This window comes from Hyperolius riggenbachi, chromosome 8 (assembly GCF_040937935.1).
Source record: "Hyperolius riggenbachi isolate aHypRig1 chromosome 8, aHypRig1.pri, whole genome shotgun sequence".
Lineage (NCBI taxonomy): Eukaryota > Metazoa > Chordata > Amphibia > Anura > Hyperoliidae > Hyperolius > Hyperolius riggenbachi.
The window spans coordinates 105,766,987-105,786,147 of NC_090653.1; the positions used below are offsets into that span (position 1 = coordinate 105,766,987).

The window sequence follows — 19,161 nt, forward strand, 5'->3', positions numbered from 1 at the left end:
GGTGTGGGCGGGTGATTGAGTGCACTAGGGGCAGATAGGGGTCTAATCTGATAGGTAGCAGTGACAGGGGGTGATTGATGGGTAATTAGTGGGTGTTTAGGGTAGAGAACAGATGTGAACACTGCACTTGGGAGGTGATCGGACGTCGGATCTGCGGGCGATCTATTGGTGTGGGTGGGTGATCAGATTGCCCGCAAGGGGCAGGTTAGGGGCTGATTGATGGGTGGCAGTGACAGCGGGTGATTGATGGGTGGCAGTGACAGGGGGTGATTGATGGGTGATTGATAGGTGATTGACAGGTGATCAGTGGGTTATTACAGGGAAGGACAGATGTAAATAATGCCCTGGCGAATTGATAAGGGGGGGTCTGAGGGCAATCTGAGCGTGTAGGCGGGTGATTGGGTGCCCGCAAGGGGCAGATTAGGGTCTGATCTGATGGGTAACAGTGACAGGTGGTGATAGGGGGTGATTGATGGGTAATTAGTGGGTGTTTAGAGGAGAGAATAGATGGAAACACTGCGCTTGGGTGGTGATCTGATGTCGGATCTGCGGGCGATCTATTGGTGTGGGTGGGTGATCAGTTTGCCCGCAAGGGGCAGGTTAGGGGCTGATTGATGGGTGGCAGTGACAGGGGTGATTGATGGGTGGCAGTGACAGGGGGTGATTGACAGGTGATCAGTGGGTTATTACAGGGAAGGACAGATGTAAATATTGCCCTGGCGAATTGATAAGGGGGGTCTGAGGGCAATCTGAGCGTGTAGGCGGGTGATTGGGTGCCCGCAAGGGGCAGATTAGGGTCTGATCTGATGGGTAACAGTGACAGGTGGTGATAGGGGGTGATTGATGGGTAATTAGTGGGTGTTTAGAGGAGAGAATAGATGGAAACACTGCGCTTGGGTGGTGATCTGATGTCGGATCTGCGGGCGATCTATTGGTGTGGGTGGGTGATCAGTTTGCCCGCAAGGGGCAGGTTAGGGGCTGATTGTTGGGTGGCAGTGACAGGGGGTGATTGATGGGTGATAGGTGATTGGCAGGTGATTGGCAGGTGATCAGTGGGTTATTACAGGGAAGGACAGATGTAATTAATGCACTGGTGAATTGATAAGGGGGGGTCAGAGGGCAATCTGAGCGTGTTGGCGGGTGATTGGGTGCCCGCAAGGGGCAGATTAGGGTCTGATCTGATAGGTAAAAGTGACAGGTGGTGATAGGGGGTGATTGATGGGTGATTGATGGGTAATTAGTGGGTGTTTAGAGGAGAGAATAGATGTAAACAATGGATTTGGGAGGTGATCTGATGTCGGATCTGCGGGCGATCTATTGGTGTGGGTGGGTGATCAGATTGCCCGCAAGGGGCAGGTTAGGGGCTGATTGTTGGGTGGCAGTGACAGGGGGTGATTGATGGGTGATTGACAGGTGATCAGAGGTGATAGATGCATACAGTACATGGGGGTGGTGGGTCTGGTGGGGGGGGGGGGGGGGTCTGGGGAGAATCTGAGGGGTGGGGGGGTGATCAGGAGGGGGCAGGGATAAAAAAAAAATAGCGTTGACAGATAGTGACAGGGAGTGATTGATGGGTTATTAGGGGGGTGATTGGGTGCAAACAGGGGTCTGGGGGGTGGGCAAGGGGGGGTCTGAGGGGTGCTGTGGGCGATCAGTGGGCGGGGGGGGCAGATCAGTGTGTTTGGGTGCAGACTAGGGTGGCTGCAGCCTGCCCTGGTGGTCCCTCGGACACTGGGACCACCAGGGCAGGAGGCAGCCTGTATAATACACTTTGTATACATTACAAAGTGTATTATACACTTTGTAGCGGCGATCGCGGGGTTAACATCCCGCCGGCGCTTCCGTATGGCCGGCGGGATGTTACGGCGGGTGGGCGGAGCCAGTTGCCGGGGGAAGCGCGCGTCATCAATGACGCGATCGCTCCCCCGGCATGCCTAAAGGACGCGCCGCCTGAAGGCGTATTGCGGTCCTTTAGGCGTCCACTTTGCCGCCGCCCATGGGCTGTGGGCGGTCGGCAAGTGGTTAAGTTACATTAGGTATGTTAATTAAAATAGATAGGTAATATAATCTCTTACCCACCCTGTTTTAAAAGAACAGATCAATGTTTGTGATTTCATGAGGGCAGCCATCTTTTTGGTTGAAAGGAGGTGACAGGAAGCATGAGATAGTTCCAACGGTCCTGTGTCCTGATCACCTCTCCCAGTTGCTAAGCAACGAAATCAGAAATCCCATCATGCTTTGTACAGCATCAGGGGGGAAAATGCCCGGACAGTTTTCTTTGATGGGGCGGAGCTTAGCTTCTGTGCAGCTAAAAATGAGGCTTTGGTAAGAAAAACAAAGTCCTGATGCTGTGAAACTGTTAAAGAAACACCAAGCCTTTTCAGTGCTGCCGAGTAGATTTTAGTCTGGAGGGTCACATTAAAGAGACTCTGAAGTCTCCTAAAAACAAGGTTTTTACTTTAAAAACCTCTCTAACCTATTTGCCCCTCCTAAAATGGCGCATCCCTGCCACTGACAAAGCCATAAATCACTCCAAATTACATGGGGGACATCGCAGGACTCCTTCTGCATAGAGGGGGAGAGGCGGAGATACGCACATGGAGACAGAGTAGCTGAAAGCTCTGCCTCCTTCAGCAGCAAAATCCACGACCAAGAAAGTCATGGATTTTGCGGGGGTAATTAGGGGTGATTTATGGCTTTGTCAGCAGCGGTGATACGGCATTTCAAGAGGGGCAATTAGGTTAAAGAGGTTTTTAAAGTAAAAATCTTATTTATAGGAGACTTCAGAGTCTCTTGAAGTATCTGGCTTTTTTTTTTTTTACTTTAAAAAAGACCCATTGACAGCAACAACACACCTGTAAGGAGTATAACTGTACATCGTCATTTTTACATTTGAAGAAGAAATGGTCTTGAAAATAAATGGAAATGAAACCATTTTACTATGTTTAAACAATATGTTTATTATGACATGAGTTTCATTTCATTTGTAAAGTTTTACAGTGCTTGTATATTTACATAGTAGCTGTAACTAGGAAATGAACAGGTAACAGTTGCACACAAAATAGAAGCACTTATAGGCGTTAGATTGTCTCTGCTAGAATGACAGTGTTCATACAAAAATACATATCATTTCAGATTACCTAAGGCACTGCTCTGTCTGAATAACTCTACAAAGCTGAGTCTGGGACGGTCATAGAACTCTATATGGGAGATCAGCGTATAAAGAGGAAACTGTCTCATATCATATACTGCTTGCAATCTATTTCATCCTCATAACACCTCCTGCTTCTCATAACACCTCCTGCTTCCCATAACTCAAACTGTAAACAAAAATGTTGCTACAAATGTAAAGAGAAATTTCCATGTTTAAGAGAAGAAACAACTTTTAAATAATTTAATTCTGTACGCAATAAATTGATATGCACAGAAAACCTGGACACGTTTTATTTATTTTTAACCCTAAAAAATATATATAAAGAATTGCACTTGCCTGGGGCATCTACCAGCCCACTGCAGCCATCGCAGTCACTCACGGCTCCTGCGGCCCCCTGCCGCCAGCTAGTTTCGTTTTGCCGACTCGGAGTCGGCGGGCCACCACGCGTACCTTTGCATGCGTTCCTGCTGGTGCAGGAAGCTATCGCGGACGTCAACACGTAAATGTTTATGTATGCGTTGACGTCCGCAATAGCTTCCTGCACCATCGGGAACGCGTGCAAAGGTACACGTGGTGGCCCGCCGACTCAGTTTCGGCAAAAACGAAACTAGCTAGCGGCAGGGGACTGGAGGAGCCATGAGTGACTGCGAGGGCACAGGATGGCCCCAGGTAAGTGAAACTTTTTTTTTTTTTTTTTTTTCTTTTTTTTGAGTTAAAGGGAATGTCCAAGCAAAATAAAAAATGAGTTTTTCACTTACCTGGGGCTTCTACCAGTCCCATGCAGCCATCCTGTGCCCTCGTAGTCACTCACTGCTGCTCCAATCCCCCGCTGGCAGCTTGCTGACCTCGGAGGTCGGCGGGACGCATTGCATACATTTTTACGCATTCCTGCTAGTGCAGGAACATTAAGAAGTACACTTTTACGCATTACAGGTTCCATGCGTAAAAATGTACGCATTGAACCAGTAACGCGTAAAAATGTATGTGTTAATGTTCCTGCACTAGCGGGAATGCATAAAAACGTACGCAATGGGGCCCCCGACCTCCGAGGTCGGCAAGCTGCCAGCGGGGGACTGGAGCAGCAGTGGGTGACTACGAGGGCACAGGATGGCTGCATGGGGCTGGTAGAAGCCCCAGGTAAGTGAAACTCATTTTTGTATTTTGCTTGAACCTTCCCTTTAAGGTTCCCTTTAAGCTAGAACACCCAACCTGTATTCTTCAGTGAAAAAAGTAAATAAGTTGAGGATTTGCACAACCAGTGAGTAAATGGAACTGTGTAAAAGAGAATAAAGATGGTAGCCTCCACATCAGTCTCTTACAAGTTTCCTTGTCCTGAACCAGAGTTTATGGTAACAGTACTACTACAGTGGGAACAAGTGACATTGTGCAGTCCTTGTGATATGGCTAAGAACTGATATTTAGATTTCAGTCAAGCTACCTACAGACATGAGGGGATAGCCAATCATCTCTCCCGTTGTGCAACCCAGCACAGATGTATGATCAGTGGAGGAAGAGACAAACTGACGTAACTTTTCACAAGGAAATTACAATGGAGGCTGGCAAAAAACCAACAGGCTGATCACATTCTTCCCAGAAGTGTGGCTGGTCCATCACATTTAGAGAAGCACCTACAGACATCACAATGTCTCCCTATCTGGAAACATCCATCTCATGTCTGTAAGTGACTGCGTGCTTTTCACAACTGCTGTAATATTGGAGAGGGTAGACAGAAACATTCATTTATTATGGTCTTCACATCTGTAGATATACCAACAAACTCATAAAAAACCCTCTGCTACCATGAAACTGAAGATCCCCTCCTCTGTGCCATCACCACCCTGCATGTAAGCGTCAAGTACATTTCAATAAATACTTCCTCAAAAAGATCACTAATGCATATATGTATACATACAGGAGTGCCTGCTAAATTAAACTGGGTGTCTAGAAACAAAGACACTGAGAGGTCCCTGAAGACTACTTTATAGTTTATCCTGCATATATTTCCACAATCCTAGTGCCTAAACAAAACACATGGCTCCAGGCAAAATCTTATACTTTACATATGTAAAGGCAAGCCCAAATAAATGAATTTAATTTTAATCTTAGTCCTCAAACTTGCCAAAAGTGTTACAGAAAGGTTTCTGAACCAGTATCTGGCAGCACTAAAGAACAATGTGTGCTGCTTCTGAGGACTTAACTCTGAAACGGTTATTTTGAAAGGGAGGTAAAGGGCGCTTGGAATAGGGGTATATATTTTTCACCTGCTGCTGGCCTGTCTTCTGGGAAACCCACCCTCCCCAAGAAAAAATGGAAATAATTTATAGGATTGGGTTGACAGGTAGCGCTGGAATGAATTGTTATTTGTACAGAAATGAATTTGTTTGATGATTAACTCTGAAACTGCTTAATTTATCCAAACTCATGAGTGGCCTTATCTGCAATTCAGACTGTATCTTACACTGTAAACTGTTTCTGCTTTTCACTAGGGCAACAAAGCAGGAAGCCGATTGGTAAACAGGGCAGCGCTGCCAGTTTTTAGTACAAAAACACACTGAGATACTGAAGCCCTTACGTTCATCAGTCATAGTGCCTGCGTGACGTCACATGTGTTCACTACGGGACCTGCTGATAGCACCTAGGGACAGGCCACATAGCACTCAACTAAATTCTTGTAAAAACTAGTCCGAGATCCAACAAAAACATCAAAAAGGTCAAGTAGTTGTCTAATACTGCTGTTTATGTACACAATAAAATACTTACAAATGTAACTTAAATATATGTAAATGAAAAAAAATGAAATGTTAAAAAAAAAATGAGGACAAAGACAGGCTGTTGTGATCCAGGACATACACGACATGAGCAGGCATGCTGGGAATCACACAGCCTGTTGGTTAAACAGGAACACGCTCTACAATGCTTTAGCTGTTTCCGAATGAATTCTGTCTGATCTGACCAACAGTATTTGGGCTTCTAATGTGTGTGAGCAAGAACCTTATTCTTGTAGCGTTAGTTACGGTATACTCTTCCTTAGCTATAAGGGAAACCATCAGACTATACTGTGCTGGCATTCTTTTCCCTGCAATTCTAAACAAATACACGTTTGCCCTTTGAGTAACAGCCAGCAATCTTCAAGTGCGTAAGTGCCTAAACAGACCAACTATCAACAGTAACTGGCTTATTTGAATTTCCTGACATAAGAGAACATCATCTTAACAGATCATTGTAAAAATCCGCCAATAAAAGGATTTCACAAAATGGATAGTAAACTTCTGAGACCCTGTGGTACTGCACAACAAAGCAAAAAACGAGTGCCCCGGCCAACATATTCTCCCTGAAATGTCATGACGGTATAACCTCAGTTCCTTCTGTTGCCAAAAGATTCCGCAGTTAAGCAACATGTTGAAATAGCAGCTTTTAACAACAAGGCTTCAGCGCTTTATTAAATACTGGAGAGCGAAGTGCAATCAGACCAAGTCAGGACTGAGAAAGTGTCATATCTCTACAGGGAGAAAAGAAAACATGAATTAGTGGGACATCAAAAGTTATAACACAATAGGATGTTGTTACATAATTACAAAACCAAAGGCCCTGCAAGGATGAATATACAAGTCACCTTGGCAGTGGTTGCCAATCGCAACATGTCAACTGGAACAATGTTCAGAAACAATCTTCTATGATCACTTCACGTTAAAGCAATCCCCGTACAATTGCTATACAAATTTGCAAGAAAACCTAAAATTATATTTGCAGAGAAATGTAAACTAGTGTTGAAAGTCTATACAATTTAGCATTGCATATATGTAAACTCATGTTGCAGATATGTAAATTAGTGTTGTGTGGCCATGTAAATTAGCTCAGCAACACTATAGTGTGCCCAGGCACTAACTTCTGCAATGCCTATTAGGGCCTGTACACACTGCTGCGCTTTTAACATCGCACACATTTTTTAATTGCAAGGTTGAAAAATCAAGAAAATCGTGAAGACCTGTACACACTGGTACAATGCGATTTTTCAAATTTCATGAAGGCTTTGCGATTTAACCACTTCCCGACCGCCTAACGCACAGAGGCGGTCGGGAAGTGGACCCCGCAAGGACCACCGTATAGACGAGAGGCGGCGGTCCTTGTAAGGGCATGGGCGGAGCGATCGCGTCATCCGTGACGCGATCCTCCGCCGGCGCCTCTCTCCGCTCACCCGCCGCAACATCCCGCCGGCCATACGGAAGCGCCGGCGGGATGTTAACCCCGCGATCGCCGCATACAAAGTGTATAATACACTGTGTAATGTTTACAAAGTGTATTATACAGGCTGCCTCCTGCCCTGGTGGTCCCAATGTCCGAGGGACCACTAGGGCAGGCTGCAGCCACCCTATGTCCCACCCAAGCACACTGATTTCTCCCCCCCTGCCCTAGATCGCCCACAGCACCCCTCAGACCCCCCCCCCCCTGCCCACCCCCCAGGCCCCTGTTTGCACCCAATCACCCCCCTAATCACCCATCAATCACTCCGTCACTATGTGTAAACGCTTTTTTATCCCCCCCCCCCCTGCCCCCTCCTGATCACCCCCCACCCCTCAGATTCTCCCCAGACCCCCCCCCCCTCCCTGTGTACTGTATGCATCTATCCCCCTGATCACCTGTCAATCACCCATCAATCACCCCCTGTCACTGCCACCCATCAATCAGCCCCTAACCTGCCCCTTGCGGGCAATCTGATCACCCACCCACACCAATAGATCGCCCGCAGATCCGACGTCAGATCACCTCCCAAGTGCAGTGCTTACATCTGTTATCTACCCTTAACACCCACTAATTACCAATCAATCACCCCCTATCACCACCTGTCACCGTTACCCATCAGATCAGACCCTAATCTGCCCCTTGCGGGCACCCAATTACCCGCCTACACGCTCAGATTGCCCTCAGACCCACCTTATCAATTCGCCAGTGCAATATTTACATCTGTGCTTCCCTGTAATAACCCACTGATCACCTGTCAATCACCCATCAATCACCCCCTGTCACTGCCACCCATCACCCCATGGCACTGCCACCCATCAATCTGCCCCTTGCGGGCAATCTGATCACCCACCCACACCAATAGATCGCCCGCAGATCCGACGTCAGATCACCTCCCAAGTGCAGTGTTTACATCTGTTATCTACCTTAAACACCCACTAATTACCTATCACCCACCCCTATCACCACCTGTCACTGTTACCCATCAGATCAGACCCTAATCTGCCCCTCGCGGGCACCCAATCACCTGCCTACACGTCTCAAATTGCCCTCAGACCCCCCCCCCCCCCCCCTTATCAATTCGCCAGTGCATTAGTTACATCTGTTCTTCCCTGTAATAACCCACTGATCACCTGTCAATCACCCATCAATCACCCCCTGTCACTGCCACCCATCAATCACCCCCTGGCACTGCCACCCATCAATCACCCCCTGTCACTGCCACTCATCAATCAGCCCCTAACCTGCCCCTTGCGGGCAATCTGATCACCCACCCACACCAATAGTTCGCCCGCAGATCCGACGTCAGATCACCTCCCAAGTGCAGTGTTTATATCTGTTCTCTACCCTAAACACCCACTAATTACCCATCAATCACCCCCTGTCACTGCTACCTATCAGATTAGACCCCTATCTGCAACTAGGGCACTCAATCACCCGCCCACACCCTCAGAATGCCCTCAGACCCCAGCCCTGATCACCTCGCCAGTGCATTGCTTGCATCTATTCCCCCCTCTAATCACACCTTGAGACACCCATCAATCACCTCCTGTCACCCCCTAGCACACCTACCCATCAGATCAGGCCCTAATTTGCCCCGTGTGGGCTCCTGATCACTCGGCCAAACCCTCAGATCCCCCTCAGACCCCCTTCCGATCACCTCCCCAGTGCATTGATTGCATCTATTTTCCCCTCTAACCACCCCCTGAGACGCCCATTAATCACCTCCTGTCACCCCCCTAGCACTCCTATCCATCAGATCAGGCCCAATACAACCTGTCATCTAAAAGGCCACCCTGCATATGACCGGTTCCACAAAATTCGCCCCCTCATAGACCACCTGTCATCAAAATTTGCAGATGCTTATACCCCTGAACAGTCATTTTTAGACATTTGGTTTCCAGACTACTCACGGTTTTGGGCCCGTAAAATGCCAGGGCGGTATAGGAACCCCACAAACTGACCCCATTTTAGAAAAAAGACACCCCAATGTATTCTGTTAGGTGTATGACGAGTTCATAGAAGATTTTATTTTTTGTCAAAAGTTAGCGGAAATTGATTTTTTTTTTTTTTTTTCACAAAGTGTCATTTTTCACTAACTTGTGACAAAAAATAAAATCTTCTATGAACTCGCCATACACCTAACGGAATACCTTGGGGTGTCTTCTTTCTAAAATAGGGTCATTAGTGGGGTTCCTATACTGCCCTGGAATTTTAGGGGCCCTAAACCGTGAGGAGTAGTCTTGAAACAAAAATGACCTGTGAAATCCTAAAGGTACTCATTGGACTTTGGGCCCCTTAGCGCAGTTAGGCTGCAAAAAAGTGCCAATCATGTGGTATCGCCGTACTCGGGAGAAGTAGTATAATGTGTTTTGGGGTGTATTTTTACACATACCCATGCTGGGTGGGAGAAATACCTCTGTAAATGACAATCTTTTGATTTTTTTACACACAATTGTCCATTTACAGAGTTATTTCTCCCACCCAGCATGGGTATGTGTAAAAATACACCCCAAAACACATTGTACTACTTCTCCAGAGTACGGCGATACCACATGTGTGGCACTTTTTTGCACCCTAACTGCGCTAAGGGGCCCAAAGTCCAATGAGTACCTTTAGGATTTCACAGGTCATTTTGAGAAATTTCGTTTCAAGACTACTCCTCACGGTTTAGGGCCCCTAAAATGCCGGGACAGTATAGGAACCCCACAAATGACCCCATTTTAGAAAGAAGACACCCCAAGGTATTCTGTTAGTAGTACGGTGAGTTCATAGAAGATTGTATTTTTTGTCACAAGTTAGCGGAAATTGATTTTTATTGGGTTTTTTCACAAAGTGTCATTTTCCGCTAACTTGTGACAAAAAATAAAATCTTCTATGAACTCACCGTACTACTAACAGAATACCTTGGGGTGTCTTCTTTCTAAAATGGGGTCATTTGTGGGGTTCCTATACTGTCCTGGCATTTTAGGGGCCCTAAACCGTGAGGAGTAGTCTTGAAACGAAATTTCTCAAAATGACCTGTGAAATCCTAAAGGTACTCATTGGACTTTGGGCCCCTTAGCGCAGTTAGGGTGCAAAAAAGTGCCACACATGTGGTATCGCCGTACTCAGGAGAAGTAGTATAATGTGTTTTGGGGTGTATTTTTACACATACCCATGCTGAGTGGGAGAAAGATCTCTGTAAATGGACAATTGTGTGTAAAAAAATTAAAAAATTGTCATTTACAGAGATATTTCTCCCACCCAGCATCGGTATGTGTAAAAATACACCCCAAAACACATTATACTACTTCTCCTGAGTACGGCAATACCACATGTGTGGCACTTTTTTGCAGCCTAACTGCGCTAAGGGGCCCAAAGTCCAATGAGCACTTTTAGGCTTTACTGGGGTGCTTACAAATTAGCACCCCCCAAAATGCGAGGACAGTAAACACACCCCACAAATGACCCCATTTTGGAAAGTAGACACTTCAAGATATTCAGAGAGGGGCATGGTGAGTCCGTGGCAGATTTCATTTTTATTTGTCGCAAGTTAGAAGAAATGGAAACTTTTTTTTTTTTTTGTCAAAGTGTCATTTTCCGCTTACTTGTGACAAAAATTAATATCTTCTATGAACTCACTATGCCTCTCAGTGAATACTTTGGGGATGTCTTCTTTCCAAAATGGGGTCATTTGGGGGGTATTTATACTATCCTGGAATTCTAGCCCCTCATGAAACATGTCAGGTGGTCAGAAAAGTCATAGATGCTTGAAAATGGGAAAATTCACTTTTTGCACCATAGTTTGTAAACGCTATAACTTTTACCCAAACCAATAAATATACACTGAATGTTTTTTTTTTTTATCAAAAACATGTTTGTCCACATGTTTCGCGCTGCATGTATACAGAAATTTTACTTTATTTGAAAAATGTCAGCACAGAAAGTTAAAAAAAAACATTTTTTTTGCCAAAATTCATGTCTTTTTTGATGAATATAATAAAAAGTAAAAATCGCAGGAGCCATCAAATAGCACCAAAAGAAAGCTTTATTAGTGACAAGAAAAGGAGCCAAAATTCATTTAGGTGGTAGGTTGTATGAACGAGCAATAAACCGTGAAAGCTGCAGTGGTCTGAATGGAAAAAAAGTGGCCGGTCCTTAAGGGGGGTAAAGCCCTAGGTCCTCAAGTGGTTAAAAATCACTGTGTCCTGACAATGCACTGCTGCATGAATGTTGTGTGCAAAGCAGTGCTGTCACACTCACTGTACTTCAGTGGTGTTTAAACTTTTTAGGCCAAGGGTCATATTGCCGTTCTCGAGTGTGCCAGGATGCTGAACTAGCGAAATTAAACACAGTTTGTGGATTGCAGTTAGGTACACTATGCCAGTGACATTTTGTCAAATTAAACATTTCCACTGTAAATAACCTATATACCCGTCTGCAGTTAGCATGTCCTTTTCAGTATGCAAGCACAGTGGTGGCTGCTGAAGACTTACAGGCGGCAGAATGACAACATAAGGTGGCCCCTGCGTGCGGCACCACAGCTATGGCCTGCAGGCCATATGGAATTAACTGTAGAGAGCTTTGGGGACACCAGAAAAGGCCAGGTGAGCTGCATTTGCCCCCTGGGCCGGACTTTGGACATCCCCCTGTAATTGAATGGGGTCAGCTCTGCAATGGAGAGCAATGCTGAACAACCTATGTTGCAGAGAAACAGGTAGTTTTGGAAATGTATAATTTGTTTTCATATTAAAAGATTTTTAATAACATTATATTAGACGTGTTGTATTGACATGTTAGTTGCAAGGTTAGTTGAAAGTGGAATTTCACTCTACGGTCTGAAAATAATAATTTCATTTAACAACCATACCTGCTGCAGTCTCAATGGCTGTAGGTAAAGAATTTACTTGTCCCTCTTCAAAAGCCAACTTTGGAGGAACCATAGCAGCTTCTATGAGGTTCTGGTTGCAGCCATCCACTGAGTGGGACTCAGATAAACTGCCAGTCTTGGAATGGATTCCTAAATCGATAATTTCCTCAAACACCCACGTTCCAGGCTTTCCAATTCTACTTTTTATATTCTCTTCTCTGTTATCGTCTTCATTGAGGTGCGACTGGTCTTGTGTATCATTTATTACTTCACTAAAATCAGATGAACTATCGATATTAGAAATGGAAAGAAAAAAAAAAAAAAAGCTTAAATGTAAAACCTTTAATGTCTGAAACGCAGAGATAGTGAGAATAACGCAATGCTATTCAAAATGCACATCTATGCTTACAATAGCTTTTTCACTTCACATCCAGTGGTCATGTACCCATCCTGCGGTCTACAGGGTGGGCCATTTATATGGATACACCTTAATACAATGGGAATGGTTGGTGATACTAACTTCCTGTTTGTGGTACATTAGTATATGTGAGGGGGGAAACTTTTTAAGATGGTTGGTGACCATGGTGGCCATTTTGAAGTCGGCCATTTTGAATCCAACTTTTGTTTTTTCAATTGGAAAAGGGTCATGTGACATCAAACTTATTGGGAATTTCACAAGAAAAACAATGGTATGCTTGGTTTTAACGTAACTTTATTCTTTCATGAGTTATTTACAAGTTTCTCTTTGCTTACAGCCATTGACATGTTGCTGAGATTAACATGTGAGGAGCAGATAGAAATTGTGTTGATGTCTGGTGAATGCAGTAACCGGGTCATTGCAGCAAATTTCAATGCAAGACACCCTACGAGACTACCTATCTCCCATGCTTCAGTTAGCAAACTGCTTGCCAAGTTTCGTGAAACTGGTTCAGTGTTGGATTTGCCAAAATGTGGACGCATAAAATCTGTCACTAATGAACAAACATCAGTGGCTGTCCTAGCTTCATTCAGCAAGAGCCCACAGCGTAGCACTCGCCGCATGTCACTGGAGAGTGGCATTAGTCGAACATCCCTTTGGCGGATACTAGCTACTCACAAACGGCACCCTTACAAACGCCAAATACTGCAGCATGTCAACGAGGATGACCCAGATCGGCACACTGAAATTGCAGAATGGGGAAAAAAAATTGGAAGTGGACCCTCACTTTACGCAGAAGAATTTGTTCAGTGATGAGGCAAACTTTTATGTGAATAGTGGAGTTAACAAACAAAACAACCGCTATTGGTCTGACACTAACCCACATTGGATAGATCCCTCCAAGACAGTTGGAACAAAAAAATTGATGGTATGGTGTGGTATATGGGATACAAAGATAGTGGGGCCATTCTTCATCAATGGAAACCTCAAGGCCACTCGATATGCGAAATTGCTACATGATGATGTGTTTCCCTCTTTATGCACTGAAGCTGGCACGTTCCATGAGTTTTTCCAGCAAGATGGTGCACCACCACATTATGGGTGTCAAGTCCGAGCATTCCTAGATGAAGAGTTTCCTGGAAAATGGATTGGTCGTCATGGGCCAGTTGAATGGCCCCCAAGGTTTCCCGATCTGACCCCCTTAGACTTATCTTTGGGGTCATCTGAAGGCCATTGTCTATGCTGTGAAGATACAAGATGTGCAGCACCTGAAACTATGGATACTGGAAGCCTAGCATTTCTCCTGCGGTGTTGCTATCCGTGTGTGAAGAGTGGGAGAAGAGGGTTGCATTGACAATCCAACAGAATGGGCAGCACATTGAACACATTTTATAAAGTGGTCAGAAACTTGTAAATAACTAATGAAAGAATAAAGTTACATTAAAACCAAGCACACCATTGTTTTACTTGTGAAATTCCTAATAAGTTTCCCCCCTCACATATACTAATGTGCCACAAACCGGAAGTTAGTATCACCAACCATTCCCATTTTATTAAGGTGTATCCATATAAATAGTCCACCCTGTAGATATCATGTTCCCATGTCCCACATTTTTAATATGTATTTATTGTATTTATAAAGCGCCAACATATTACGCAGCGCTGAACATTAGTTTAGGTTACAGACAATATTTAGGGGTGACATACAGCAAAATGACAATACCTGAACACAAGAAAGACCAGATCATGCAGCACAGTAAAAGTACAAGGTAATGCTTAGTCGGTCACTGGATGGGAGCATGGAGATTAGGAACGTTAGGTTCATTCAGATGCATAGCATGGGTTCACAGTAATGGAGGTGCATGATCAGGTAGGACACAAAAGGAGGAGGACCCTGCCCAGAGGCTTACAATCTAGGGGGAGAGGTAAGGACACAAAAGGTAGAGAACCAGAGTTCAGCTGTGGGTTTAGAGCATCTGTGAAGGGTAGTAGGCCAGAGTGAAAAGGTGAGTTTTGAGGGACTTCTTGAAGATGTTGAAGGAGGGGGCTGCCCTAATGGGTGGAGGTAGGGAGTTCCATAGTGTTGGAGCAGCTCTTGAGAAGTCCTGGAGGCGTGCATGGGACTGGGTGATGCGGGGGGGGGGGGGGCGCTTAGGCGAAGTTCATTGGAAGAGCGGAGTGAGCGGCTAGGTGTGTACCTCTGAGTAAGATGGGAAATGTAGGTTGGACAGGTTTTGTGGACAGATTTGTAGGTCAGACACAGTATCTTGAATCTGATTCTGGACTGGATAGGAAGCCAGTGGAGGGATTCAAGGAGGGGATCCGCCGTGGTGGAGCGATGGGAGCAGTGGATAATTCTGGCTGCCGCATTCATGATGGACTGCAGTGGGGCTGCTCGGGTCATAGGGAGACCAGACAGAAGGGCATTGCAGTAGTCAAGGTGGGAAATTATGAGGGCATGGATGAGGAGTTTGGTGGTGGCAGAGGTCAGGAAAGGGCGAATCTTACAGATGTTACGAAGTTGGAAGTTGCAGGACTTTGTGAGGTTTTGGATGTGGGGAGTGAAGGAAAGTGCAGAGTCCAGGGCGACACCCAGACAGCGCGCTTGAGAGGTAGGGCGAATGGTAGTGTGGTTAACAGTGACATGCACATCTGGGAGGTTCATGGATGGCCGGGTTGTGAAGATCATAAATTCCGTTTTGTCTAGATTTAGTTTCAGGAACCTAGCGGACATCCAGGAGGAGATGGCTGATAGACAGGAGGAGACCTTGTCCATGGTAGTGATGGATATGTCAGGGATGTGGAGGTAGAGCTGGGTGTCATCTGCATACAGATGATAGTTAAAACCCATGGAGGAGATAACCTTGCCAATGGTGGATGTGTATAGGATGAACAGTAGGGGCTACATAGCAGCCCCCTCTACATCCCAGCCTGTCAATGACATGCTGTCAAAGCATCAGGCCTGGTACTCGGTGATGGTACCAGGTGGATAGCCTGGAGTTTAGGACACAGCAGTACTGTCATCAAGACAGCAGAAATGAGTAAATGTAAGTACTGTGTAATAACAGTAACCGATGCATGTCGATCAGAGCGCCTACAAAAAACCTCTATGTCCCCAGAGGAAATGAGCGCAGCATGTTCTAGCACTCACCATGCACATGAAAAGCTGCTTATGTATATTCACATAACTTAGGCAAATTCAATATACTGTAGTAAAAACAACTAATGGATAGATGAGGCCTTGATCAATGCTGCAAAACAGTTTCATTATTTTACCTTTTTTCAGATACAGTCATGAAAGTTTAATAGCTGTTACTCTGCTTATAAACAAGCTATACTGTATGCTGATCTCTGCTCAAATAATGCTGTCATCAGTGCACCTACAATTGTATGTTGACTTCATACACACTAAAATGCTGACATGTGACAATACACAAGTATTTTATAGAACTGCGAGATTGCTCTCTAGAAACCTGCTTGTAGCAAACCAATGATAAAATACTTTTTACAAAGCTGTACATGATCATTATAACAAGAAACCAAGATCAGCAGCACCACTCTTGAAGAAATAGCTCTTTATTCAGACACGTAATTAAAATCACATGCCAAAAAAAGAGCTATTTCTTCAAGAGTGGTGCTGCTGATCTTGGTTTCTTGAATCGTCAACCCTTGGGCATCAGGGCCATATTAACTTTAGCACACTCCTATCTCCATTGGAGTGCTTGGTCTAACACTGTGTGAATGATCATTATAACAGCAGATGCAGTGTGCTGGGTTGAGTCTATAAGCCAGGGCTGTGGAGTCCGAGTAATTTCGGGTACCCAGAGTTGGTTGTTTCAATAAACTGAGAAGTCAGAGTCAAATGATTTTTGTACTCCACAGCCCCGGTAAGAATTACACTAAAGAGTCCGAGTAATTTTGGGTACCTGGAGTCGGAGGTTTCATAAACTGAGGAGTTGGATGATTTCACAGCTCTGCTATGAGCTCTGAATAGATGCAGTCCTAGCTCCTTTTTCAAGTCGTGTCCAAGAAGTGGGAGACTACATCTCTCATAAAATGCCTCATACACACAAGTGAGGCAGGTCGCATGGCAGGGATCGATACCCGATCCCTTGGGCAACACTGCACTGCAGAGGTCGCACAGACGTGTCACTAGATTCTTATTCCAGTCCAAGGCTGGGTTCCCACTGGCAAGTCCCCGTCCCCAGGAAAATTGCAAATCTATTACTAAACTGCTGCAGATTAGAAGTGCTTAATAGCAGTTCTACAGCTTGTGCAGTGCATGCTAGACATGATTTGTGAAGTGCTCCTCCCCCTGCTGAATCCTGTGAAGCTGCTTTGTGCTTAACCCTTCCAGTGCTGGACATTGATGCAATACAGCAGATGTATTGGTTACCCAGGGCCGGCTCTAGACTTTTTGCCGCCTGAGGCAAATTTAGAAAAAATTGCCGCTAGGCCCAATACCCCCGTCCTGCCCGCTACCCCTCCAGCTCGGCGGCCGCCCCCCCCCCCCCCACCTAAGGGCGGGCGGGTGCCGCCTCTAGAAGTTTGCCGCCTGAGGCAAAAGTTTCACCTCGCCTCATGAGCGGGCCCTGTGGTTACCTCAGCAACTTCCCTCACACTCTGCACTATTTAGTGATTTCTTAAGATGTCCGAGACCGTTCTGCACAGATTTCTAAAAACCTACCGACATTTTGTCTCAGACACTGTTGATAAATGTCCCCCAATATCTTTTTGATTTATTGGGCAACATCATAAATCCCCCTATTGGAAAATTACTATGCAAAGCTGACGCCACACCAATGTGAAAGTCAGACGCATGGTACTGGGGATATACGGTGTCCATCTCCCCAGCCTAGATTGAAAGCCTCCTGTACTTTCTAGTTTTAAGCATTTGCCATTTTATTCCGGCTGAACAGCTATGTTGACTTAATTGAAGCGTCGTTTCTTATTTCCACTGACCTTAAATCTTTTGCTGGTGCAGAATCTGAGAAGTGCCCATTAAGTTTCTGATCAATGTCTGGTTTATCTCCATTCATAAATAATTCATTCTTTTCCTCCGCTGTTGCATCCTGAGACAGAGAATCTGTAGAGGATGAAGCTAGTTTGTCTCCCATTTCACAGGGACCATCTGCATCCTCACATGAATCAGTGCCATTTATTTCCTCTGGAAGACAGAGAAAGTGTAATGTTCACACTGATCAACACAAATGAGCCTCGCTATACATGCAGCATTGTGCTTACCATCAAAATTTTTATCCAGACTGCCAACCTCATCATCATAATCATCCTCCATTTCGTTAGACCTCTCTTCACCCTACCAAAATGTGAAAGGATAGCAGTTAAGTACAAGTCTTGGCACAAATGTTTTCCTAGATTTGTATAGACCGTTGTAGAGGTTTTTTTTTTATAGCGGGTATACAAAAGAGTCACACCCTTCAAAATATTCACATTTTGTTGACTTGCAGCCTGAAATAAACACAAAAAATACATTTTACATTTTCCAGCTGCATCGGTGCGACTTAGTGCCGGATCACACTTCCTTTAAAAACATATCCTTGGACCAAGAATTGAACTTTATCCCAATCAGTAGCTGATACCCCCTTTTACATGAGAAATATATTCCTTTTCACAAACAGACCATCAGGGGGCGCTGTATGGCTGATATTGTGGTGAAACCCCTCCCACAAGAAGCTCTGAGTACCGAGTACATTATTTTCACTGGAGTTCCTCTTTAGGTGTAGGAAGCGGATGTTAAAAATAGGATCCACTGCCGCGGAACGCAGAGTCCCAACTCGGCATATTCTCTCCAGTCTGTATATATTTTTTTAACAAATCAGTTTTATTTTTAAAAATAAACAAGATATAGATACAGATATCCAGTCTGTATTTAAATACAGAAGGGAGATGAGAACAAAATGATATTAAAGTTACGTTGCCCTTTTTTCCTGCTCCCAATGAAAGCCTATGTTAACGGACATTGTCCATTCTCACTAGGCTAGTTGACTCAACCGCGCTGCCCGATCCTTGTTGCTGCCGTGATGTCATACTCACGTGTCCTGCCACCCATTGCTGCTGCTCAGTCACTTCTTAACATCTAGGTGGCCAGGGGATCTACATTGGGCTGCAATGGAAATCCTCAACAGGGAGAATTCTCATTGGTTTATGTTGGACCAATGAAAATTCTCCCTGTTGCTAAGGAGAGTTGGCCTTATGCAGCCTCTGAAGAGCCATGCTTCTGCTGGCCTCCCATCTGTTGAAGGGACCAAGCGGTGATGGTGGGACAGGTGAGCAGTGATGCGGACGTGATCGACTCAAGAGCAAATAGGTGGACGTGGAACGGTCGGGTGTGATTGCTGCATGTGGAACGGACAGTTCACATCCACATCGCGGATGCGCTTACCGTTTCCGCTCTGCATCCACACAAGTGTGAACCAGCCTTTAACCATTCACTTGGCTATTATGTTTGTGTGGGGTGTGTGTGGACCTCTTATAAAA

The 19,161-nt window shown here is 45.2% G+C and overlaps 1 protein-coding gene across 8 annotated transcripts in view; it reads right to left on the reverse strand.

Moving 5' to 3' along the window:
• Nucleotides 1–4,332: 4,332 nt before the first annotated feature.
• The window catches only part of MAP7D3 (MAP7 domain containing 3), a 119,397-nt gene continuing 104,568 nt past the window's right edge, over nucleotides 4,333–19,161 (reverse strand). For all 8 annotated transcript variants that reach the window (XM_068250974.1, XM_068250979.1, XM_068250975.1 and 5 more), the window contains 4 exons: nucleotides 17,908–17,980; nucleotides 17,626–17,830; nucleotides 12,246–12,532; nucleotides 4,333–6,653 (listed from right to left, as the gene is read on the reverse strand). In XM_068250974.1, the coding sequence (XP_068107075.1) occupies nucleotides 6,646–6,653; nucleotides 12,246–12,532; nucleotides 17,626–17,830; nucleotides 17,908–17,980 (573 nt within the window). In that variant the 3' untranslated portion in view covers nucleotides 4,333–6,645. The remainder of the gene's footprint in view (nucleotides 6,654–12,245; nucleotides 12,533–17,625; nucleotides 17,831–17,907; nucleotides 17,981–19,161) is intronic.